This window comes from Alternaria conjuncta (genome assembly GCF_024043145.1).
Source record: "Alternaria conjuncta strain BMP 0040 chromosome Unknown scaffold_13, whole genome shotgun sequence".
Lineage (NCBI taxonomy): Eukaryota > Fungi > Ascomycota > Dothideomycetes > Pleosporales > Pleosporaceae > Alternaria > Alternaria conjuncta.
In genome coordinates this window covers 794417-819770 of record NW_026250102.1, presented here as the reverse complement: position 1 = coordinate 819770, position 25354 = coordinate 794417, and the positions used below count along the sequence as shown (strand labels likewise).

Here is a 25354-nt window from a genome sequence, read left to right as displayed (position 1 = left end):
TCTCGCTTGGCTCACCCCCTCCCCTCCCCCTCGCAAGCCCTGGAAGCAAGGCAAGACGCAATCCCTTCCCGTCCGCCCGTCTCAACGGTCGCCTGCACTTATTTTTTTCTCCTCATCTTGCCAAACTCCACCAGTCAGCCCTGCTGCATGCATCACCAGGGTGCTGTGGGCTATAATGCGGGGATTATACCCTCTTGAATAGTCCACTCTGGAAGGCTGTTTTGTCGCTCCGGCCCTGCTACTGCGACTTGCGACTAGCTTCCGCGCGCCGACTTCATACACACAAGCTTTCTGCAGGATTATGACGGCACATGCCTGGAAGCCAGACGCACCTACGTTTACGTTTTTGCCTCTGTGCACTTTCTCGTTTTTTTATCCAGGCTGCAGATGGTATGCGTTCAGCTCAAACTGCACTACCGAGCGTCTCTGATATATCAGATCCCGGTTCGTCGACGTTTTAGTTCCGAGTCTTGTTATATTGGTCCTGGGACGTACCACTGTACTTTGGACCATCGTCTTGGTTTTTCGCCTCCCTCCAGACTGACCTGTCACGACATATTTCATCGAGCGTCCTGCAGGGTCGTCTGACAACTCTGGTCTGAACTTCTTTCTCTTTCAGCTCGTGGTTGTCGAGTGCGTGGCCAGCCGACGTACCACCGAGGTCATCGCAACATGTTCCATACCTTCCAGTCGTCCGTGGGTATGCGCTCGCCCGGGATAGACAGCGACAGCGCGGGAAAACCATCACGACCACCTGGCTCACGACGGATATCCACCAGCAACGCATGTGTCGAATGCAGGAGACGCAAGATTCGGTGTGACGGTTCACAACCTTGCGGACAATGCCAATGGTATCAGCACCCTGAGGCATGTGGCTATTCGAAGCCTGCACAGCGAGTTGTGCCCAGCAGAAAGTGAGCATTCTAGAACACGGCCAGGACAATTTGGCGCTAATCAGTTTGGTAGACTAGTCGACAAGCTTTCCAACAACATCGAACAGTACAAGACCATCTTGACAAAGTTGTACGGAGTCAAGAACCTGGAATCGCTCGCTAATCTTCCGCGGGAAGAATTGCTAGAACTGGCTCTGTCATCCTCAGCAAACCACCCAACGACATCACCATCGGCGGCCGATTCGCAAGCCTTATCCGACGCCCAAGCTGGATCTGATGGAGCCGAGAGCTTGGAAGCGCTCGAGCAGGCGCCGCCTGAAGATCCTTACTGGGACGAGGCACGGAAGCACCAACTCCGTGTCCAAGGCATCTCCGACGATGTGAACGGGCTATCAATGTCGGTCGACCGCCTGTCTTCTTACGTTGGCATCTCATCAATCACAGCCGCACTAAAGGTTATCGTGCGATGCGCGCCTCAGGCACGTTCACTAATCGCACACAACAGCCAGGAGACTGCGCTACCAAGCCGTGCAGGTTCACCGCCACCGGAGCTAGCAGATAACAGACCTGATGCTCTACCGCCTCCTCAGCATGGCCAAGAACTGCTCGAGAGCTACTTCGACCGCGTACATCCTTTTTGTCCTATGATCGATGAGCGCAAGTTCTGGTCTACATTCTTATACGGTAACCGCAAGGACTCAGCATGGCTTGCACTACTCAACATGGTCTTCGCGCTGGGGTCGCTTGCCTCTCTAGCTGCAGACAACGAAGCTCACTATGTCTACTTCAATCGATCTCGGCGCCACCTGTCTCTGGAGTCGTTCGGAAGCGGCAATCTGGAAGTCCTCCAGGCTCTGGCTATCATGAGCGGATACTACATGCACTATCTCAACCGCCCAAATGAAGCGCATTCGCTGATGGGTGGGACGCTTCGCATGGCTACAGCACTTGGATTGCATCGTGAGTACTCAGAGCGGAGCGACGCGAGTAGACAGTTCATGGCCCCGGGCGAGGAAGACTCGATATCTCCTGAGATGCGCCGGCGCATCTGGTGGAGTCTGTTCTGTCTGGATTCGTGGGCTTCAACTACAACAGGACGGCCTTCGCTGGGAAGAATGGGGCCGTCAATCACAGTTTTGAGACCGGGTACGGCTGTGAACGCTGTAAGACTTACTGATGCATGTTTCAAAGCGCAATACTGACGTCACCATAGCCTCAGTGTATTCCACCACCCAATAGCCCCCAGTACATCGAGCAGCTCAAGATCCTTCCTCTAGTTCACGCCTCAGCATTCTGCCAGATCGCTACGAGGATACAGGACCGACTTGTCGAGTCGCCACTCCTTTCCTCTGCAGAGACAGCCAGCTACGACGCGCAGGTTGTAAAGTGGCACGAAGAGCTACCATCAATCCTTTCCAACCCCGATGAGCCGTGTCCAGAATTTCTCCGACGAACGCGCTTGGTCATGAAGTGGCGGTTTCAGAACATCCGCATCATCCTCCACCGCCCCATCTTGCTCACTGCTGCACTCAGACGTTCCCCATGGGTCGCCCTGAGCGCGGACGAAAAGGTCGCAGTAGGCAAATGCAGACTCATTGCCTCCAAGACCATCGAAGAGATCAGTCAAGAATGCATGCCCGACCTCATCTCAGGCTGGAATGCAGTATGGTTCTGTTTTCAAGCGTGCATGGTCCCACTCGTCTCCCTCTTCAGCGACACCAGCATACCAGAAGAAGTCGAAAATTGGAAGACCAGTATTGAAACAGCACTCACATTCTTCGAAACAGTCAAAGACTGGAGTATCGCAGCGAAAAGAAGTGGAGATGCAGTCACTCGCCTCTACGCAGCGTACAAAACGAACGTCTCTACACTATCACACCAAACCCAGCCAACTATGCCACACATCCCCCACCCTCAGCAATACCACCCACAACAACCTCATCCCCACAGCCAAACGCACACCCACTTTGCCATCCCCGGTACTTCGACCGCACCTCCCATGCTCAACACCCATGCCGCCGCTTACACGCCTCAGCACCCATCGATGCCGCAAACCCAACAACAACATCCCTCTTCCTTCGGTCACCACTACAACCCCGCAACACCTACCTGGGCCAACGCCAGCAACGATCCCACTATCCTGAACAACTTCTGGGACGACATGATGTGGGATACAAACTTACCGGACATGCTAGAGACGCCATTTGGACTGGGAAACGAATATGAGTTTGGTGGCGCGGCGCAGGATTCTGGGGCGCAGGGCGCATGTTGGATGCATGGAAACTAATCGCAACGTTGAGGAGCGTTGACGTGACGCTCCTTTACCGCAAAAGACACAGTATGCACAGCATTGGGGGCTCGGCGCATCACTGGAACGCAGATCCGATATGCAAATGCCTAGGACGACTCCATCCAGCGACATCGGGCGAGAGCGGCCTAGTCGATCGCATACCCACCCGAATATCTTCGCTCGATGCCCCTCGACTTCCGCATACGGAGACTGCACGTTGTCTACAGCCGTAGCACAAGCTGCACCAGCAATATACAACAGCCGGCACCGGCACCCGTAGACGCGGAGTATACGCGACATGGATGCTGAGACACCCTTGTACTTCGTCTCATGTATATTTGCATGGTATATCCGTGCTTCCGCGCGCGTCTCGGGAATCCGGGAGAAAGGATGATTAACGCGGATGGCGGGTTAGAAAGAGATCGGCAGTAGGTGTATGGGAAAGGCTTCTGGAATTGCTCTGCCGAAGCCGCGGCTTTGCGTTTGTTGATCTCGTTGATCTTTATATGACCGGGTTGGAGCAGAGTGAGGCTGGCTGCCATCTTTGGGCTAGAGTGTTGAGGGCAGCGCTGCATGTGTCTATCTCTTTCCTCATTTTCACATGTCCATATCTTTTCTTCCCTTCCGCATACATCCCTCCTCCCCCTCACCTCTCTTACTCATCTCTTTACCCCTTCACCGTTCCATCACCAAGTACCGCATACGTGGTTAGACATTCCCATTCCCGTTTTCCCACTCGTTGTTATAGACCAGGGGGTGAGCATTATGATACCCCGGATTCTGGTGGTGGCTAAATAGCTAGTGGAGATGCGAGGTTGATCGCATGCACGCACGTTGGATGTAGTTAGATATAGACTTGAACACGTACGTCGCTGTTTGCCGAATGCAGAGAAGGAATGCGTGAGAGCGTTGTTGAGGTGATTTGTGAGAGTCTTAATAGAGGAGATATAGGGGGTTTGTACGAGGTGAGGTGACTTACTCCACCTTTTTGGGGTGGGAGGGCGTGTTTAGGCTAAGAGGGTGCGTGATGGGCGAAGTAGTGATTTGGAACAACTACTTTCACTGCAATGCTACGGCTGGTCGATTGAGATGGAAACTCGAACATGAGGATATGTCAATAATCTCCATCACGCGACTCACCAAGTCCATCACAACCGCAACACACCACAATCTTCACCTCACCATCAAGCCCATAGCATACACAGTTCTTGACCATCTTGGCAGCAACACCAAATGCTTAACCGACCTGTATGCTCATCGGTGAGTATGCGCAAGTCGTGGTGATATGCTGTGTGAGCTGGTGAGGTATATGCAGGGTTCACGATCCATCCATAGATGTTGAGTGTACAAGTAAGAAACGTGACGCACGTGGTTGTGTTCAACGTGGCAGGCCAGCCGAGGTGGTGAGCGGGGCGCCGATGACGGAATGGGCGCGGGTCTTATCGATAAGACACCTTGAGATGTTGTCTTGGAACGCTGCTGCGTGTGCGGGCTGGGCGCGATAGACTCCGCGCGCTAGGTTGTGGATGCATGCTTGGTAGGCAGTCGTACTTTGTACCGTGGTACGGGTGCATGGTGACAGATGATAGATGGGCCCTGGGAGTTGGGTTTGTGAGGGGATCTCGGGATGGTCTGTCGAGATACCGCAAGGCATTGAGAGGCAAGTTCGCAAACAAAGGAGTCGGGACGATTAAACAAAGTTCACCTATCACCACGCCGCGCATCTCCCCCACGTGTACGCTGGAAGCTTGGCCACAAGCGGTCGATCGCGACTATGGCGCTTGGCTGGCTTGCTTCACCGGACCTATTTCACCGCCGCCATCATTGGCATCCGTGAAAGGAGCGCGCAATTGCTTCAGTGTCCATCTGCATCCTCCCACATCAGCGTGCGAAATCGATAGAACCACCGCGACAATGTCAGAACCCGATCTGCACCGCGCCATATCTATGAAACCGCACCCGTTCCACACCCACCCGGACCGCATAGAACGCACATCAAGTCCCCACCACGCGCACCTCAGCGCCAGCAGCAGCAACAACAGCCCCAGCGCGCAACACGCCCACAGCCATGCCGACGCATCAACCCCGCGCAAGAATGATGCCAGCAGCACGGCAGTCGAAACCAATGCCCCAACACCCTCCCACGACCCCATAGCCCGCCACGTCCGCCACTACCCCGAAGGCTCAGACCTAGAATCGCAATCACCCCCCTCCTACACCCCCGACAACGACCCCTACTCCCTCTCCTCCGCCATAAAACCCGAGAGCGAACTCGCCCTCATCCGCGCCAACACGAGTCGCAAACGCGACGGCTGCGGGCCCATCACCCTCAACAAGGCCGCGACATCAGCGAAAAAGCTCGAGGAGTTTTACTCGGCCCAAAATGAAAATATAGAGAGGTTACTCAAGCCCGTGGCGGAGCATAGGGCTGCGGCCAAGGATGAGGATACGGCAAATCATCTCAAGTATAAGATTGCGGTTATTGGGAGTTTTGCTGCGAATATCATTTTGGCGGTGTTGCAGCTTTATGCGGCGGTTAGTTCGAGGAGTTTGAGCTTGTTTACGACTATGGCGGATTCGCTCTTTGACCCCTTATCCAACCTCACGTTGATAATGTGTAATCGCGCTGTTGCGAGGGTTGATGCGAGGAAGTTTCCCTCTGGGAAGGCGAGGATCGAAACGGCGGGAAATCTCTCTTTCTGCGCGCTGATGATTACCGTGTCGGTGGTCATCATCGTGGAATCTATCCGCACAGTCGCCGAACACAACGGTCCTGAGACGAACGACTTCTTCCTCCCGTCGGTTATCGCTGTCAGCATAGCGTTCGCGACCAAGTTTTCGCTATTCCTGTACTGTTGGGCGTTGAGGAACAAATACTCTCAAGTCCGCATTCTGTGGGAGGACCACAGGAACGATCTCTTCATCAACGGATTCGGTGTCTTGACCAGTGTCGGTGGATCGAAGTTGAAGTGGTGGTTGGATCCCATGGGCGCGATGATACTTTCCGTATTGATTATCTTCCTTTGGTCCAGGACGGCGTACTCAGAGTTCCAGCTTCTCATTGGAGTTACGGCTGATACTGCCATGTTGCAGCATATCACGTATATCTGTAAGTCTTCCCAGTTGGTTGGTAGAGGCAAAGGAAAAGCGGCGTTGAGGAGGTGGATGTCTTCTTCCTTCCTTCTATCCCTTGATCTACTTCTTCCACACCCTCTTCCTCCATCCAGTGTGCCGAATCGGTCACTAACATATACTCAGCGATGACACACTCCCCAACCATCCTCCAAATCGACACCGTACGCGCCTACCACAGCGGCCCGCGTCTCATCGTCGAAGTCGACATCGTCATGGACCCCGAAGCTACTCTACGCGCCACACATGATGTAGCCGAGGAACTTCAAATCAAGTTGGAGAGTCTGCCTGATGTGGAGAGGGCGTATGTGCATGTGGATTATGAGACAGATCACAGGCCTGAGCACTTCTTGAAGAAGGAATTGTAAGGAAAGATAGATGACGCATAGAGATAAGGGAAGAAGTGTTAGGGACACGGGCAAGGAAAATAACGAGTATCACGCTCTAAGTGTTGTATATATCCATCTCTCCTCTTATCTTCTTCCCATATCCGCTACCATAACTCAATTATCACAAGAACACAATCACTACATCACCACACCCCCACCACCACCAATCTACTTTCCCTTCTTCCGATACGGACTCGTCATTCCTCCCTTCAGCCTCCCACCCTGCACATTCCACTCAGCCGCACTCGCCGCTCCAGCCCTGTCCTCAGTAAGATCATAGTCGCCAAAATTCCTCTCTTTGAAATCATTCCAGCGCTCGCGAAGGGTTTTCTTCTTACGGTCTGCTCGTCGCTGAGCATCTAGATCGGTGTATTCAGACCCAAGGACTGCTGCGATGGTACTTGCGGGTGCGCCGCTGCTGCGGTGCGCATTTGAGGGTGTAGGTCGTGACAAAGGCCCTTTTTGCGGTTCTGTAGAAGAAGTGGACTGCTTATCAGGGTATCTTGGTGGCTGCGCTGATGGTTCGGCGTCGTAGTAGATTGGTGGTGTCTCGTCTGGGTCGACGTGGTTTCTGTTGACGTTGGCGTTGGTGTTGGCATCAGTCGAATCTGATTTTTCGATGCCCTGAGTGTAATCCGATCTCGCGCCCATTTTGTGCTTGGGGAGAGCGTCGCAAGTAGTCGTTGGGTTCGCAGTGTTGTCGCTGTAATGGCAGTTGCGCCAATGCTCGGCTGACGTGGGGTAGGGTGACTTGTTCATACGAGCTCCTCTTAATGCCCAGGTGGCACAGCAAGGTCAAGACTTCCACGATCAAAGACTTAACGTGCCGTAATTCCGATGTGCCACACAAATCGCCTGTTCGGATTTTTTGACTTGATAGTTGGATAAGTACTAACGAATTATGTACACAAATAGTACGAGCCACAGCGCCGCTTCTACAACTAGTCGTTGTAGTGAAATGCCTATCACCAAGGTGGCCATCATGACTACATACGAGGCCTCGAGCAACAGGAAACTATCTTCCGTAGTTCGAAATGCGTGCCTTGTTGATGTTACACAACGTCTAGCCTAACGTTGATCCACATGACATGAGTCAAGGCAGTAATTCAATACAACATCACTGATGACATCACACGAGGCACTCGCTTGGGCAGTCGTGGCTTCATGCGCGCATGCTGAGTGCCAGCCGCAAGGCCGTACAGCAATTATACCCTCAATGACCGCGTCTCTGGTCTGGCCTTCGCAGTGGTTTACATTATTCATCATAGTTTTAACCCTCCAATGAAACATCACATCATCGAAAAGCCCATATACGAATTGTTCATTTGTATCGGCGAGAAATTGTACGACCACGAGTGCCTTATCTGCTGCCGTAAAGCTGACTGTTTCAATGGGTGATACCCCTCAGCATTGTCGACTTTCGTTCATTCTGGATTCTGATAACCCTGTTTCCTCTCCTCCTTCGACCAACCCATCTCTCGCCTCACAGCGGAAGCCAGATTATCCTGCGCGGTTTGATGACCTTGATCAGTCGCCTTCCCAGCTTCTTTCATATCATACTTGGCTTCCACACGGCCAAGCCACTTGCTATAAGGGTTGTTAGCGACCACAGATCAAACTGACGACGGCGTGACTGTAGCAAGAAGCACTTACTCGGTGTTGTCATTGTTATTGTCTTTGTATCTTTTGACGTAGTCTCCTTGCCTGCTTGTCATCTTGACCGATTGGATGAATAGAGGATCGAGGTGATAGATTCTACGATTTCGCGGGAAAGACAATTGCTTTCTCGAAGACGACCGTGCCTACAACGGGCTTTGGCAGACTATATAGGTGAGCTGAATGATAAGGAACGTCGTAGCTGACGGGGTGTGGGTATGTGTCATTTGCTGATTGGGTTTCTGATTTCTGCGTACTTGACAAGATGGAGGCAGGAGAGACGAAAACAATCGCTTCGGGTTAGTCCCAGCTGGTGTGGCTTGAATTGTATCGTCGATTAGCTAACTGAAGTTATAATAGGTCGCTCTTTCCGTGCTTCGACGCCATATTGACCAGGAAGTGCTGTTTCATCCACGAATATTGAGTCCAAATCTGCAGCACTTCCCCGCTTCTTCAAAGCTGATGCTTTTGTCGCTTCTTGCTCTGTAGAAAGTCGAGGATGCACTGAGTGTGTTTCACCACATATGCAAGTAATGTTGTTAGTAAGTTAGTCATCTTCGTCTACAAGCGTCATTTATTAGCATTCATTTGCCTGAACTGCCTGCCGGAATCGAGCCACAGTTGTAACCGTCGCTAGAAATTGATGACGCAGCAATGATTACATGAGAGCGGCAGGGTCTCTTGGCGCAAGCCAAGATACCAATCGTCACATCAGTCTCGTATGAACAAGGCTGTCGCAGCCGCCACGAGGCTACACGCGACTTACTACTCTGTAATACAAGCCGCAGGCAAAGACTTTACTTTAATAGCTACTACCAATCTTAGGTCAGGTTCTAGACAGTATCACTCCATACTGACCCAAGGGTACTCAGGTAACGGATCTATCCAGTAACAGATGAAGCCGGCGTACCCTTACCAGCCAACCTCTTACTCCTCCTCGTCACCTGCTGCTCACCCTCCTCCACATCCGCAACACAACTCGGCGGATCCTTCCTCCTAAACTCCCTACTCCCAGACACAGGTTGTGCATTAAAACTCGCAGTCCTCCCAGACGCCCACGGCCCACTTTCAAACGTCGAACTCTGCCTCCGATACTTCGCATTATTACCAATAAGCGCATCAACAGCCTCCTCATCCATACACACATCATCCATGCCCTCGATCGAAAACTCATCGAGATCTAGATTAGACCAAGACGGATCGTTGTTGGCTGGAAAGAAAGCGCTGAGGCTCTGTTTGCGGTCGTCGAAGGGGACAGCGGGAGCGTAGTTGGCCATGAAATCGCTAGACGGGGGAGGAGCGGCGGATTGGACAGGGAGGTCGGCGGGCTCGGAGTAGTTGATGCGCTGTTTTTTGCGGAGACCGGCGCGGGAACCTTGACGGGGTTTGGTACCGTTGATAATCTTTTCGAAGGAGTCTGAGTCCTCGGAGTCGGAGAGGGCGGTTATACGTCCTGTGGACTGTGCCGTAGACGTGCGTTTGAGTGCTGGACGCTCGTCATCAGATGAGTCGCTATCGTTAGCTTCCTGCTTCTTAGACCGCGAACGCTTCCGCGAAGGCGTCTGTCTTTCATCATCTGAATCTGCGAAAGTGATGGTCCGACGTGGTGTTTTGCGCTTACCACCGATACCCGCTTCGTCTTCTTTGATGAATTCATCTCGCTTCTTCTCCATTTCAGCGATGCGCTGGTTGATCTCCGGATGAAGGATATCGTAATAGGCTGAGTAGTCGAACTCCTTCTTTGATCCTTCTCGCTTATAGTCTATATAGACATCCATTTTCTCGATCTTCTTGTCGACGAGCTTGACTTCCATGTCACCGCGGTGAACGGGGAAAGAACCGGGGCGGATCTTGCGTTGAAGGATGAACTGTTTCATCTGTGACTTTGCGCGGTGCTTCATGTTCATGCCGTAGAGCGCGTAGATGAGCGTACGTTCGTGAGGCTTAGGATGACCGCCCTTGTAGTGTTCATGGACGGGGTAGTCAGAGAACTCGTGAGTATCACCTAATCGGCCTTTGCTAGCAGCTTCAATGAACTTGCTAGCTAACGCCGCTTCGTAATGATGTTTCGAGCCGAACGCGGATGCGAAGTGACCTTTTGGCTCTTTCTCCATGCCTACACGCTGATCAACCTTGACGTTAGCTACCTGGCAGATGTAGGCAAAGTCTAGGAAGCGCTCCATACAGTATAGATGAGCAAAGCCCACGCAGTCATATGGATCAACAACACCAGTACCATAGGTTCGGTGCTTTTCATCGAATGCGACGCGGTAGTTGCCGACTTCAGCTGTGCCTTTGCCGGTGTACACACGCATTGGGCAAGCGTCAAAGCGACAGTGGCTGTGGGATGCAGAAGCATAGCGGCGGGCGGAGTCTGAAGCTACAGGCTGGATCCAGATGCGCAGATTATCGCCGGGATACTGGGTAATGTACTCATGAATCTCGCGGGCAGTCATGGTACGCTTCTTGAACTCGTGCATGCCGTTGTTTTGACTGTACTCAAACTTGAAACCGGATGATGATGACCAGTTGCCGTGAGGAAGAGGCTTGGTCTTGTACTTGCGGCCTTCTTCTGCGTGTTGATTGATACGAGCGGTACGCGTAGTCTCGCCCCTAGTTGTGTTGTTAACGCGAACCCAGGGCTTGTCGTCACACTTCTTTGGCTTTTCCCCAGCTCGCACGACAGCTACTTTGACCGGTTTGCTGACTGAGCTCGCGCAGGAAACGTTAGAATCGTGACGGGTATCTACTGATGATCGGGTTCGATGTGTAAGCTGCCTGGGAGGTTGCTTGGCGACATAAGCGTCATCATCAGATCCGAAGCCAGACTGCGTACGTTTACGTTTGGGTAATTGTGGTGCGGGCCGACTGGATTGGCGAGAGCTTGAGGGGAAGGTCTTGTTGAATTGGTGTGATCCATTATACTGTTCGGTAGGCATCGCCACGTATCCAGTGTGCTGTTGCGGATACGGCTGTTGTGTTGGTTGGTAGTACGGCTGAACAGGGTATATCGAAGTGAATGGGTCAGGATACGTCTGTGAAGGCTGGGCAGCAACAGGATACTGCGACATGTCCTGCATGAACGCGTTGCCACCCGGAAACGCGGAGAAGCCGGGAGTGGTGTCTAAGAACTGAGATGGGACCTGGAAGTTAGTATCCCAGAGACCAAGATCCTGCGAGAAGTCATAGGTAGGGTCAGTAGGCTGGTAGCCATGCTGCTCTACGGGAACCAAATCGGTCGACACTTGTCCAACCTCATTCTGGTTGACCAACTGGTGTAACTGATCAATGGTCTTATCTTGCACAGGCGCAGATACAAATCCTTGACCAGTGTGGTTTTCTTGAGAGGGGTCACCGAGTTGGAATGCACCTGCGTCGACCCCGTTCAAAGGCACCTCATCCATGGGCACATCAAGGCCATTATTAGGTATCCAGTCGAAGTCTAGACCGAACATATCATCGTTGCAGTCTTCGTTGAGATTGAACTGCGCCAAGTCAAACTCGCCGAGAAGGCAAGGATCGATTGTACTGGGTAGACCAAGCACAGCGCCGGAACCGATTCCTGATATAGTATGAGCATGACCTGTTCGTAGATGAGTATCTGTTATCGAATCGGGCTGACGAGCGTGAAGCGTTGGAAGTCCTGACTGTAAGTCGTATTGGGTGTATGCGTTCGTGGGTTGATCCTTGTGTGACCTCGGAGAGATTGGCGAGATGCGTGAAACGGTAGATGGATACATAGCTTGAGCGATCTGATAGGTTCACGGCGTACGGGACGCACAGATAACACGGCTCACATCGTATATATATGAGAGCTCACGAGATTCTTTCATCGAGTCTTGTGAGGTTACAGATTTGAATTGGACAAAGGAATGTCGAGTGTGAGTATACTATGGTATGCATCATTGTGCTGAGCTACAAAGCGGTCTTGAAAGGGTGGCCAGGCGGTGAATTGCCAGCATTGTTCGAGTTGCTCTATCAATTGAAGAACAACCCCACTCATCGTCGTGGCGATGGCTTACTTCAAGCAGATGTGGTGTTGAACAAGACTTCGGACCGCCTGGTAATGTGGAAAAGTGGATCGCATGAACCGGTAACTGCTCTTTGTTAGCCAATGAGCTCTCTAATATGGACGTAGAGAAGCAGGTAGCCAAAGAAGGTGATCAGATTATATAAAGCAAAGTTTTCGACACAATTTTTACGAACAGGTCTGTGAATTTTGTCTTTTTTTCATCATGAAAGGGGAGGGTGTAGGAATGATGGAACTTACCAATTGCTGGGTTAGTCTCGCGCTGCACTAGAAGTGAGCATGTGCGAAGTAGAGCCTGTAGAGCCATGTCGCGCGCTGCGGCGCGCTGAGAGCCTAGATTAAAGGCACATGCGTGTTGAACATCCCTTTGACAACTTTGCACATTATAACCATGGAAATCCAAGATCATAGTGTTCAAAGTTGTCCCCTGGATGCTGGCCGCGCATATGAAGTAAAAGTTGAGGCGCTGCAGCTCGAAGACAAAGAAGAAAACTTTTGCCGAGGCGCTAGGGTCGGAGTATCAGTGCCGCCGAGATCCCGGACCATCTTCAACCACACGGGCCTTCCCGCCTTGACACCTGTGGCCACAATTGTGGGCCTGACGAACACCGAGTGACGTTCGCCTCAGGTATCCACGGGTTCGGTTCTATCCTAATGTTGGGACGATCAAACATGCGTGCCGCATCTGCACGTGAGTCGTTTGGGGATGTTCCCTTCTGCACCAGGCCCACGCGAAACACGCCTCACGCGCCCTCGTCAAACACGGACTGTTTAGTCAAACATGAAAGCTTTCGAGAACACGAACCTATCGCATCTGGGAGAGCAGATTGATACACCGTCAAAACTACACTCCGCTGTCAATCATACCATAATTCCAGATTTCTATAACATCGAGCGCGTTTCCTTATTGTCATGTGGAGAACGAGTCGTCGAGGCTCTTTGTATCGAAACTTGTGTTTCTGATGGGTCAACTCCAGACCTTTACGGACCGTACTACCTCCTGGCATATTCAGTAGTGCAGCCCTTCCATCGGCAAGGCCGAGTATTCACAGGCATATCCATACTCTGATACCGTACGACTTCGCAATCCGACGAGGCTTTCTTTCATAGCGTCATCGATGAGGCCAGCTTCCCCAGCCAGCGTACATGACCTCGGTGCTCATGCCCACCCGCGGGATGTGGAAGCAGTGTTTCAAGATCGACGAGCCTCTCGAGATACCATGACCATGACAACAGGGGCTCCCACGCATCAAACAATCTTCGGACTGCCGAGAACAATGTGGCGGGATCTGATCCGCATGGGTTACATTACTAAACACTAAACATCTGGGGTGCTTGAGCTGCGACATCCAGGTCATTCACAAACCGTTCGGGTTACCACCTACGTCAGTAACCAATCGGCGAAGGCTTGCAGAATAACAAAGTTCATGACCCATACCACACACCCGATCCCTCAACATGCATGCAACGCGTACTACCGGGATGTTTCCTACCGCGGTCATCGTGGTCAAGGCCATGCGTTCATAATGCCCGACTACCGCTACCTGCAGCTCGGATCCTTCACCGTCGTGCTACTTCTCGACTGCTAATCTTCCGCCAGTGCGTGGTTGGTCCTTTTCCGATTCCGGACCTTATATCTTTACATCAATGTTAATTTCCTTCTAAACTATGGCAAGCGAAAAGCTTATGGAGCTGGTGCTCCTGGGTCGAATCACCTTCTATGGTATAATAACACTTATCATCTTGAGCTATGTTACAGTCGGTTTGCGGTTATGGGTGCGGTATCGCATCACGAGATCTCCAGGTTGGGACGACGCTGCTATGGTGGCCTCACTTTTACTGTTTACTTGCTATTGCGCTTTCGTAATGGCCATCACCTTTCGGAGCATGGACCGAAAACTCTTCGGCGAAGAGGACATCCACGTAACTTTAATTGTGAGTATGCCTCCAGCTTGGTCATCATGCAGAATACTAATCAAACCGTAGTTTATTCAACTTTCCGAAGTCTTTTACGTCCTCACGACGAGCTTCCTCAAAGTCTCGCTAGGTCTCTTCTTCCTGAGGGTCCTTACAAAAAGATGGCAAAGACATCTATTCCACGTCGTTCTCGTTATCAGCGCAACATACGGCCTCTACTACGTCCTGATCATCATTTTCCATTGCGGCGACCCAACACGCCTCGCCGACAACCTGCGATCACCGTCATCGCCCAACTGCTTACCATCTGTTCTTGTTCTCACCTCCGGGTATCTCTACGGCATCATCAACGTAATCGCTGACTGGACGTTCGTATTGATACCGATCTCCGTCCTACTGGATAGTGACCTCGATCGAAGGAGTAAGATCAGCGTTAGCATGGTTATGGCGTTGGGTGCAGTGGGCAGTGTGAGCTCGATCCTCAGGATGGTCTACCTGAAGGGACTGGGCTACAATGGACCAGGTTTACATAGTGCGTCTTTCTTCTTCATCTGCATGTCACCATTCGAGCATGTACTAACAACTGTCTAGTCGATGCCGTCAAAGCAACAATATGGGCGACCGCCGAGCCGGGCACAGGCATAATCGCCGCCTCAATCGCCATCCTTCGCCCGCTCTTCCGCAAAATCGCTTCGGATGTTCGGTCAAAGGCGTCTTCTTACTCCAACTCACGCAAAGGGTCCCTACAGCCCGACGACTCCATTGCGTTGAGGAGCCAAGACATGGTCGCGCAGGAGATGAAGAACAACAAGAAGCACAGCGTATACAGAGTCAGCGAGGATCTAGATCCGTGGAGTCCGACGATCGTTGCCACGGCGGATGTGCAAAGGATGATTGTAGTGAAGGGGAGGATGAGTCCAGCCCCAGGTGCACCACCAACGAGGCACGATAATATGATATAATGCATTGAACTGCGATTACACGTATAGAAGATTATAAAAGTTTCACAGAAGACCCAGGAGGACTCAATGTGCTGTCAGTAATTCAAATTATTACTTTATGATTAAGACCAGCCTACCTCCTCGGCCCCAGATGTGTTGTCGTCTTGGACTATCGTCGATTCAATGTGGTATCCCAACCTGCAATCGATCTCTTGTCAGCTGACCAGACAAGGGCGTATGGCTCAACAAATGCCTCTCGACTATTGATGAATGTCGCGGCGCTCATCACTACCTCGGCGCGCTGATGGAGTGGTGGAGCAGGGCTAACGGATGACGTGCCGAAAAAGGCAAAGGCGGGAGTGCGGCCCCAGGAACAGCGGAACATGGCGAGTTTGGAGCTTGGAATTGGTTATCCCAAGGTCACCAACCATGACATAACTACCCACCTAACCGCGCCATGCGTCCTTCGCAGCAAGAGACGACATGTGGAAACCGAACCTCCACGCCCGAAGAGGCACGATAGGACACCGAGTCGCCTGTATCTGCGCCCGCGCCCCCAGGCTGCCCCCGACCTACCACCACCCCCGCCAGCGACGCTGCTTCCACGAATACTTCATAACCCACATACCCTCGACGTCGCTGCATCCTGACTCGCGAGTCACCCAGCCTGCGCTGCACCACAAGCTCCCGCGCGACAAGAGCACGCCGTACAATGCGGACAAGTCGGGGCGGTCGCCGGCTGCCGTCGTGGGCACGTCGCGCGAGATGACCGTCGTCCGCATACCATTGAAGAGCGCGAAACACCATTTCGGCGTCTCCTTGTCGCGGGGGTCGCGGCCATACAACGAAGATGCGTTCCAGGCGGGCACCATTGACCTCCCCGCTTTTGCACGGCGGCGCCCCATCTCTCTGAGCAGAAAGGGACAGAGCGCGGACACCGAGGTCACACCCGACGTAGGCGCGAGTGGAGATCCACAGGTTTTCTACTTTGGCGTCTTCGATGGCCATGGCGGCGCTGAGTGCTCCGGCTTCCTGAGGGAGCAGCTGCACGACTACCTGGAGAAGGCGACCAAGCAGTTTGAGCTCACGAGCAGCCTCGCACGGGAAAGAACCGAGACCCAGTCTGGCAACCCAAAGGCCAAGGGCGAGGCTTCTTCTGGCGACCGAAGGCAGAGGGACAAGGAGAGCCTGAATGCTATAGAAACGCATACGCCACCGGGCACAACAGCTATGAAGCCGCCACAGCCTGGAAGCAAAGACCAGCTGCCAACCGCCGGCTCCAAATCCATGGACGGTCCAATCGAAGGCGTTGCCCCAGTGCGACAGTCAGACAGCGTACGGAAAGCTGAAGAGCTCGAGCAGCAGCTAGTCAAGCAATGGAAGGAGCTCGTAGGCGGATACTTCAGACGCTTCAAGCCCGAGTACTTCTCCATGTCCGCAGGCGGACGCGGCCATCCTGCTGAGAAAGAAGTCATTGAGAAGCGCCACACCAGCAATCCAACAATACCCGAAGACGTCAAAGAAGGCATCGGAATCGAGACCGTCCTCGAATACGCCTTCCTAAAAGCCGACTACGACTTCGTCGCCGCCCAAGTCGGCAAAAAGGAAGAAGACCCCGTCCGCGCAGACAAAGCTCTAAACGACGACGATATCCTCGGGCAGCCATCACGCCAAACCAGCACAAACATCGGCGGCACGAATCGCTTCAAAGGCGGCAGCACATGTAGCGTAGCCCTCATCTCGACGCCCACGCCCTCACCCTTCTGGCATCCTTCCTCGCCATCTTCCCTCATAACCGCTCATGTCGGCGATACTAGGATACTTCTCTGCAACACAGCCACCGGCCTCGCCGTACCCCTAACATCGAACCACCACCCCTCCCTCCCCGAAGAAGCAACCCGCCTCCGCCGCTTCGCCGCTTCCTTCGTCACCGACTCCTTCGGCGAAGAACGCATGTCCGGTCTCGCAAACACCCGTTCTTTCGGCGACATGGCACACAAACGGGTGGGCGTAAGCGCAGAACCCGAAATCCGCCGTATAGAACTCTCGCCCGCGGAATACTCCTTCCTTATCTTGTGTTCAGATGGTGTGTCGGGTCATTTGTCAGACCAGGAGATTGTGGACATTGTTAAAGAGGCCAAGACGCCGGAGCAGGCGGCGAGGGATGTCGTGGCTTTTGCGACCGAGACGAGTACGGGGAGTGAGGGGGCGGATAATGCGACGGGCTTGGTTGTTAGGTTGGGGGGTTGGGAGAGGAGGGGCGAGGGGGGTTTGGGGAGTCTGGGGACGAAGGAGATGAGGGATTGGAGGAGGCAGGAGGCGAACGATCCAAGGGCTAGTGGGAGGATGTGATCTACTGCTTTAGGAGAAGGGGTTCGTTTCTGTTGGTGAGACTGCAGTGCATTAAGATGTTTATTGACACATAGTGGGTGCGTTGGATGCATTGTATATAGGACTACCATAATGATCCTCGTACTACTACTACTGCGTCTATTCCAGCTTGTCTGACTTCAATATGTGAGTGTGCAGGCTACCTTTTTCCCACGAGATATTGAGGTTAGTACGGGCTTGATCCTCGTGTGAAGGAGCTTGTCTATAGTCAGATCCATCATGTGCTAAAAGTAGACATTGTGTCTACCGTCGTAGTGTGGGACGCGATGCAGTGTATTTTTCTTCCTCGCAGATTGTAGACATACGGTACTGGTCAGGGGACATAGTTCAAGCCTAGTTAAACCCTCTTCCAGTAGCACTAAAGGGCATCCGCCAGATAGGACTGGTAAGAGCAAATCTGCCTCCTCGAAAGATGAACAGTCGGACATGTGAGCATATGAATCTTGGCACGAACTCGTCCATGAGCCTATTCCCAAGTAAAGAGTCGTGCCCGTGATCTTCTCTAGGCGTCCAGATGTAGGTTCAGCTGTAGGCTGCCGTCGCTACCGACTATTTAAAGCCATACACGATGTAGGCTGCCGATGACTGGGAACCTCCAAGATAATGATGTTCGCGGACTAGAGTTTTGCATCGATGCGATTCGTCATAATGCGCGTGTATCGTCCAATAGCCTCGAGGTGATTGACGGGCTGCAGGTAGACGCTTGGCTTGGCTTCCAGACAGAACCACGGCGACGCGATGTAACAGTATGAAGAACTCAAGGTGCACAACGACTAGGCTGGATGTCATAACTCTATGCAGTGTCTGTGCAGGACGGTAGGACCCTCGTTCAGTGTCATGGCTCTCACAGGGCTGCATGCGGGAGGGCGAGCTCAATCTGGGGGGGAAAGCACGATGCGCAAGCGAGCCAATGCGCCGTTGCCAGGCGGGCGCCGCTCCTTCCTCCAACGAACCCATCGACGGTGCCTGAAGCAGCGGAAGAATAAATTTCTCACCTCACCCTCGCCCTCACGACGCCGTCTCACTGTCAAACGCCGTGTTTGCCTGTTGCTTGCTGCTCTTTGACTGGCTGCCCTTACGCCCGTCTCCTTGCACCAAAGTCCGCACTGTTAGTGGGGCAGACCCTTTAGGAGGAAAACAACACGTGAACTAGGCCTGTCTACGCTCGACCTTCTTTCGCTTCAAATTCCCTCCCTACGACGGACGCCCTCCGCAACCTCACCACGACCTGCCTTCCTGCCGCACCACCTTCTGCTTCTCCCGCCACCGCGGCCCTTTAATTCTTCCCACCGCCAGATACCCCGCCTGAATCTTTGAAGCACCCTTCAGCAGTTATGGATATCAACCAGGTGTTGGAGGGGACCTACTCCGCCGGTATGCTGCCTTTGCTGAGACCCGCACTTTTCTAGAAGCTCGACTGACCCTCCTGCAGACGCTAGCATCCGTAACAACGCCGAGCAACAGCTCATCCAGGCTGCCGACAACAACTTTGTAAGTCTCCCCGCAGCCAGAAGGCTGCATGCCCCCCGAGACATAGCCAGAACATATCCACTAACACGTCTACCACCAGCCTCAATACCTCACCGTCCTCGGCGGCGAACTCGCAAATGAACAAGCCGCGCCCCAGATCCGACAGGCCGCCGCCCTGGCCCTGAAGAACGCCTTCACCGCTCGCGAGTATGCCCGGTTACGTCAGGTCCAAGAACGATGGCTCAACCTCGACACCCAGATCAAGCAGCAGGTCAAGGACATGGCCCTGCGGACTCTGGCCACACCCAACAAGAATGTAGGCTCCGCCGCCGCACAGTTCATCGCCTCCGTGGCTGCTATCGAGATACCCCGCAATCAATGGCCGGAGCTCATGACCTCGCTCGTCGAGAGTGTCGGTCAAGGCAGCGACGCCCAAAAGCAATCTTCGCTTACCACAATCGGTTTCGTGTGTGACACAGACGACGTAGAGTTGAGGGACGCGCTAGCACAGCACTCCAACGCCATCCTTACGGCTGTCGTCCAGGGTGCCCGCAAGGAGGAGGCCAACAACGACGTCCGTGTAGCCGCCATCAACGCGCTCAGCGACTCGATCGAGTTCGTCCGCTCCAACTTCGACAATGAGGGCGAGCGCAACTACATCATGCAGGTCATCTGCGAAGCCACACAAGCGGACGATAGCCGCATTCAGCAGGGTTCGTACGGATGTCTCAACCGCATCATGGGTCTGTACTACGACAAGATGCGCTTCTACATGGAGAAGGCGCTATTCGGTCTTACCATCCAGGGCATGAAGAGCGAGGAAGAGGATGTCGCCAAGCTGGCTGTCGAGTTCTGGTGCACCGTCTGCGAGGAGGAAATCGCCATCGAGGACGACAACTCCCAGGCTCAAGCCGAGGGCTCCACCGAGCTCCGCGAATACTTCAACTTTGCCCGAGTTGCCACACAAGAGGTCGTCCCAGTGCTTCTCGAGCTTCTTGCAAAGCAAGACGAGGATGCCGACGACAACGAGTACAACACTTCCCGCGCCGCATACCAATGTTTGCAGCTCTGGGCACAGTGTGTCGGTAGCGGTGTTATGCCTCCAGTTCTTGCTTTCATCGAGAAGTATATCCGCTCAGAAGACTGGCACTACCGTGATGCGTCCGTCTCCGCCTTCGGTGCCATCATGGAGGGTCCCGAGGAGAGTGTGCTAGACCCAATTGTCAAGCAAGCTCTGCCTACTTTGATCGGAATGATGGACGACCAGAATATCCACGTCAAGGACTCCGCCGCATACGCCTTGGGCCGCATCTGCGAGGCTGTTCCCAGCGCACTCGACGCACAGCAGCACCTGCCTCCCCTAATTGGAGCTCTCTTCAACGGTCTCGCCAGCAACCCTAAGATGGCCGCATCGTGCTGTTGGTCGCTGATGAACTTGGCCGACAGGTTCGCTGGAGAGCCCGGTTGCACAACCAACCCATTGTCGCCCCACTTCGCCCAGAGCGTGCAGAGCCTCTTGCAAGTCACCGAGCGCGCTGATGCCGACAACACTCTCCGCACAGCCGCGTACGAAGTACTCAACTCCTTCGTTAACAACGCCGCCGGTGACAGCGTTCCTCTGGTCAATGAGCTCGCCAACGTCATTCTGGAGCGTCTCGAGAAGTCCATGGCACTTCAATCGCAGGTCGTTAACGTCGAGGACAAGCTGACTCTCGAAGAGATGCAGACCAGCTTGGCCAGTGTCATCATGGCCATCATCCAGCGCATGGAGAGCGACATCAGGCCCCAGGCCGACCGTATCATGCAGGCGCTGCTGAGTCTGCTTTCATCTCTGCCTCCCAAGTCTAGTGTTCCAGACACTGTCTTTGCCGCCATTGGTTCGATCGCGACGGCTCTCGAGGAGGACTTCCAGAAGTACATGGAGGCTTTCTCGCCATTCCTATACAATGCTCTTAACAACCAGGAAGAGCCCGCGCTCTGCTCCATGGCCATTGGTCTGGTTTCTGACATCACCCGATCTTTGGGCGAGAACGTCCAGCCATTCTGCGATGCGTTCATGAACTCGCTTCTCCACAACCTCCGCAGCCCTCAACTTGGCAACCAGCTCAAGCCAGCTATCCTGCAATGCTTCGGTGATATCGCCCACGCCATCCACGGTGCATTCGAGACTTACCTGACTGTTGTTGCCCAAGTACTTCAACAAGCTGGACAAGTCACATTGACCACCGAGGGTAACTACGAGATGATTGACTACATCACCTCCCTTCGTGAGGGTATCATGGATGCATGGGACGGATGTATCGTTGCCATGAAGAGCAGCAACAAGAGTGAGTTTTGTAATCCAAGACGTTGATCACACACTAACAGTTCCAGCTCAACTTATCGTCCCATACCTTGACTCCATCTTCGACCTTCTCCGCACTATCCAAGCAGACAGCAACCGCACCGAGGCTCTCCTCCGATCATCGTGTGGTGTTATCGGGTATGTACAGGCGTCCCTTTTTCAATACATCTCACTAACATTATCTAGTGACCTCGCGGATGCGTTCCCAGCTGGTGACTTCCGGGAGTACTTCCGTCACGAGTTCCTCACCGCAATGGCGAGGGAGACACGCGCCAACCAAGACTTCAGTGGTCGAACCCGAGACACTGCTCGATGGGCACGTGAACAGATCAAGCGTCAAGTCGGTACGTCGCTCGGCTACAACCCCTACCTCCGCCCCGCTCCTCTCTAGTGAAATCGACATCCCCACCTTATATATATACTCCAGCCCACTGACTTCCCCTTCTCAGGCGGCAACCAAGGCGTAATGGCCTGATTGCCTTGATACCCCTTCCCTCCCCCCAGCACTGCTTGAACCTTGTGTTGGCCAAGATGTTGGATAACCTCTCTGGAGGTACCGTCTAGCATGTGGCTAAAACATAGGTTCTAGCTCCCCCTCGCGTATCCCAGCACCTCGAAGCACAGTACGGAGCCCATCCGTTCGAAGAATGTCGTCGCGCACGGGACTTCGCTCCCCCGGAGTCATCGGTCTACGTCCCTCGCACTTACCCGGAAATCCTTGATAGAGCAGCGTCGTCGCATGCGTCCCAATTCGGAGGAGGCGGAGTCGCCTCGCCGCAAAACGGTCGTCTCGCTGCAGCATTTGGGTATTGGGAACTGGTTAATGGTGTCTCAACCTATCGTCCACCCGCGGAAAAGACTCCAGGTGGCTGCGGTCATCCCGAATATGCCTAAAGTCGACACGAAACGTATCCAGCACCCCGACCCCGCGACTCCCGACCCCAGCACCAATGCGCATCCCCCCGTCGAACCCGAATCGCACAGCACCCTCTCCAACCCAATCATGTAGCACCAAAAGTCTTGTAAGGCAAAGCAAAAGCTGTTATAGCTTTTCTTCTTGCCAAGGAGAATAATAGATTCATTCCCATCCACCCCTTTTTTGTACACTCACTTCTTCCTTTTCCACCTTCGGGGCCTTCGGGGCTTCAACTTCCCAATCATAACATTGGAACTAGGCGTTTATACCACTTTGACTACTTTGATGTTTGAAGTGGTTTGTTTCTGTGGAATGGGTATATTTGCTGGTGGTTTATAGTTGTAATGATTACTGCGTAGACTTGATGCTGGTGTGTTTGCTGTGATGGAGTGTTGATGATGTGGTGATATGTGTTGTTCTGTCGTGATGTCGATAAGATGACGGTGTCACGAACAAGTGTGAAGAGTGAAGACCCATCATGTGAAGAGCCCTTCATCCCAACGCAACGTATCTTCCCTTCCCTATCTCTATCATCTCACCGTCGCTTACTATCACTACTAAGCTAACACATACTTCTGCATAAATACAGACAAAACAGCTCGCAAGCCGCTACCGCGCATCTACGCACACACTCATACATCCATCTCTCTCACTAACTAACACATGGTTCGAGACTACTGGCAAAATTCATGGTTCAAATGCTAAAACAACATACAACAGCTGACAGTCAGCTCGGGCGGCTGGACAACCCGAAGGCCAAACCAACAAGCCTCGAGGTTTCGATGCGGACAGCCATGACGCCCTACAATACATATCTAAAATACATATTCTCGCCATCTGTCAAATCCATAAACGCCAACTTATCCCTCTCACCCTCATCCACGCTCATCACCTCCCTCTTCGCATTCTCCCTCTTGAGATGCACATAAAGTGCTACGGCCGACGCAATTGTAATACAATAACAGATGATCAAACCTGTCCATAACCTAGGATAATGTTGCCCCTTTTCCTGACTCCTGATCAACAGCGGACCGACGATGTTTCCCACACAGTACGCAACGAAGACTGTACCGGCCATGGCGCTCTTCTTCGTTGCGCCGCTGACGTTGGACATGGCTATGACGATTGTCTGGCTAACGACTGCGCCAAAGGTACCGATTATTGAGTATCCCGCAACGGGCGTAGGCGCGTGATACGTCCAGGAAGACTTCCAGATCATGGCACAGCCGGCGATGACGGGGAGGCAGTTTACGATGAGGAGAATGATTCGTATGTTGGGTATGCGCGAAGACAACCATCCGCAGAGGAGGATAGTAACGAGGCAGATGAGACCGAGCGGGAACTGCCAGAGTATGGATGCGAGAGGCGACCAGCCGAATGTGTTTACGATGAGTGGGCCGAAACCAGAAACTGCGCCGTTGACGGTGTATGCGCTACCCATGAGTAGGAACACGAGGTAGAACTTCACATCCGTAACGCATTCCCTCAGCTGATACATCTTGATCTTCTGACACCGCACACCCGTCGCACCCTTCCTCAGTCGCTCAACAGCGACGACACGTTCGCTCTTCGTCAGGAACCAGGCTTCGGCGCATGAATTTGGGACGAAGAAGCAGAAACATCCGAAGAGAAAGGTTAGACAGCCAGCGAGGAGGTAGATGTACTGCCAGCGTCTTAGCGCGCCGGACGTGATTTGTGCAAACCCGTAGTTCAACGCGCCGCCGATGATAGTGAAGAGGCCCGTGCTACTAAACCACCAAGACTGGCGAACGGACTGTTCGCGCTGCGTATAGTAGCTGCTTACTATTGTCATGAACCCCGTTGGGATGATACTTTCTACGAAACCCAGGAAGAATCTCTGGACATACAATCCCCTGTAGTCTGTAACAGCGGCTGTCAACATGCAGATGAGACTCCAAAGTAGCACAACTGCGCCAAGGATACGGCCTAGGTTGAAACGCTGAAGGGCGAATGTTAGGGGATAGAGTCCTGCGAGCATGCCGAAGTAAAATAATGAGGTGGCCCATGAGAGACGTGTCGTGGAAACTACTGCTGGGGAAGTCGGTGTAGCGGGAGAGAGGGTTTGGGTTAGATGAAGGTCGGTTGTCATGCCGAAGAGGGCGGCAGAGCCGAGGATGGCTTTGTCGTAGTACACTAGACCGTAGCCTGAGCTTCGCTGTTAGATGGGGATCATGTGGTATTCATGATGATGAGAGATGGATGGTATGGACGAGGTTGGTAGGATTGACGTACCCACGATCATGGCGGGGATGAGGAACCAATCGATCTTTCGGAGGACTTTTGCTTCGATCTCGGGGTCGATGTCTTGGGCGCGTTCACCGACGAGGTTGATCGCTAAGTCTTTGTCGGTGGACGTCGCGTCCAAGGCTGTTTCGGCGTCATGGCCAGGAGATGACGCCGTCGCCTTCTCGTCCGAACGAATGGTCGCCATGTTGGAAGCCGTTTCGCGCACGAATTCGCGAGATCAAGAACAGGAGATGAGAAACAGAGAGAGAAATGAAGTTGATGATTTCACATCGCTTGACTCTACACGCACGGCTTGGATATCCACGGGATGCCACATAAACACTAGCGTCACGTCAATCCAGCATGCCAAACCTCTGCAAGCTGCAAGCGAAGCCGGCGGCCAATCCATGGCCCTGGGCACGCCATTTGCGCAGAACGATGATTGGCGGGTGCTGAACATGCCGCGTGAACTGGCAGAAGTTGGGATGAATTGCGCGGGTTGAACATGGACGCTAACACCAGACAAGTTTAGTGGCGCGATGACATAATCGTGAAAAACTTTCCCTTGCTCACGCCGCGCTTTCTCCCGCCTACTCTGCCCAACCACAACCGGTGCCACCATCACCACGCGCGTGTGAAGTTTGTGTACTCATGTCGTACACGCCTTACTATACGCACACCATCATCGCTACCCTCACCAATTCGTGAAGAGACGCGCGCTGTCGACGCGGAGCTTTT

At 53.1% G+C, this 25354-nt stretch overlaps 8 protein-coding genes across 8 annotated transcripts; 5 read left to right on the top strand and 3 right to left on the bottom strand.

Annotated features, from left to right (window-relative positions):
• Positions 1–672: 672 nt before the first annotated feature.
• J4E85_008594 (uncharacterized protein) lies at positions 673–3180 on the top strand (the record flags this gene model as incomplete). Its single annotated transcript, XM_051472818.1, has 4 exons — positions 673–700; positions 732–914; positions 939–2056; positions 2107–3180. 4 exons carry the CDS (start codon positions 673–675, stop codon positions 3178–3180), a joined length of 2403 nt encoding a protein of 800 aa, XP_051323639.1.
• A 1917-nt stretch (positions 3181–5097) lies between these two features.
• On the top strand, positions 5098–6683 carry J4E85_008593 (uncharacterized protein; the record flags this gene model as incomplete). Its single annotated transcript, XM_051472817.1, has 2 exons — positions 5098–6292; positions 6442–6683. 2 exons carry the CDS (start codon positions 5098–5100, stop codon positions 6681–6683), a joined length of 1437 nt encoding a protein of 478 aa, XP_051323638.1.
• A 189-nt stretch (positions 6684–6872) lies between these two features.
• J4E85_008592 (uncharacterized protein) lies at positions 6873–7355 on the bottom strand (the record flags this gene model as incomplete). The annotated part of the gene is given in 2 exon segments (XM_051472816.1): positions 6873–7090; positions 7106–7355. 2 exon segments carry the CDS (start codon positions 7353–7355, stop codon positions 6873–6875), a joined length of 468 nt encoding a protein of 155 aa, XP_051323637.1.
• Positions 7356–9241: 1886 nt separating this feature from the next.
• J4E85_008591 (uncharacterized protein) lies at positions 9242–11764 on the bottom strand (the record flags this gene model as incomplete). The annotated part of the gene is made up of 1 exon (XM_051472815.1): positions 9242–11764. The coding sequence occupies one exon, from the start codon at positions 11762–11764 to the stop codon at positions 9242–9244; it is 2523 nt and encodes an 840-aa protein (XP_051323636.1).
• Positions 11765–14256: 2492 nt separating this feature from the next.
• On the top strand, positions 14257–15269 carry J4E85_008590 (uncharacterized protein; the record flags this gene model as incomplete). The annotated part of the gene is made up of 3 exons (XM_051472814.1): positions 14257–14325; positions 14377–14839; positions 14899–15269. 3 exons carry the CDS (start codon positions 14257–14259, stop codon positions 15267–15269), a joined length of 903 nt encoding a protein of 300 aa, XP_051323635.1.
• Positions 15270–15731: 462 nt separating this feature from the next.
• On the top strand, positions 15732–17600 carry J4E85_008589 (uncharacterized protein; the record flags this gene model as incomplete). Its single annotated transcript, XM_051472813.1, has 1 exon — positions 15732–17600. The coding sequence occupies one exon, from the start codon at positions 15732–15734 to the stop codon at positions 17598–17600; it is 1869 nt and encodes a 622-aa protein (XP_051323634.1).
• Positions 17601–18973: 1373 nt separating this feature from the next.
• On the top strand, positions 18974–21844 carry J4E85_008588 (uncharacterized protein; the record flags this gene model as incomplete). The annotated part of the gene is made up of 5 exons (XM_051472812.1): positions 18974–19013; positions 19072–19130; positions 19210–21436; positions 21483–21591; positions 21640–21844. The coding sequence occupies 5 exons, from the start codon at positions 18974–18976 to the stop codon at positions 21842–21844; spliced, it is 2640 nt and encodes an 879-aa protein (XP_051323633.1).
• A 1327-nt stretch (positions 21845–23171) lies between these two features.
• On the bottom strand, positions 23172–24821 carry J4E85_008587 (uncharacterized protein; the record flags this gene model as incomplete). The annotated part of the gene is made up of 2 exons (XM_051472811.1): positions 23172–24535; positions 24623–24821. The coding sequence occupies 2 exons, from the start codon at positions 24819–24821 to the stop codon at positions 23172–23174; spliced, it is 1563 nt and encodes a 520-aa protein (XP_051323632.1).
• Between the last annotated feature and the right edge of the window lie 533 nt (positions 24822–25354).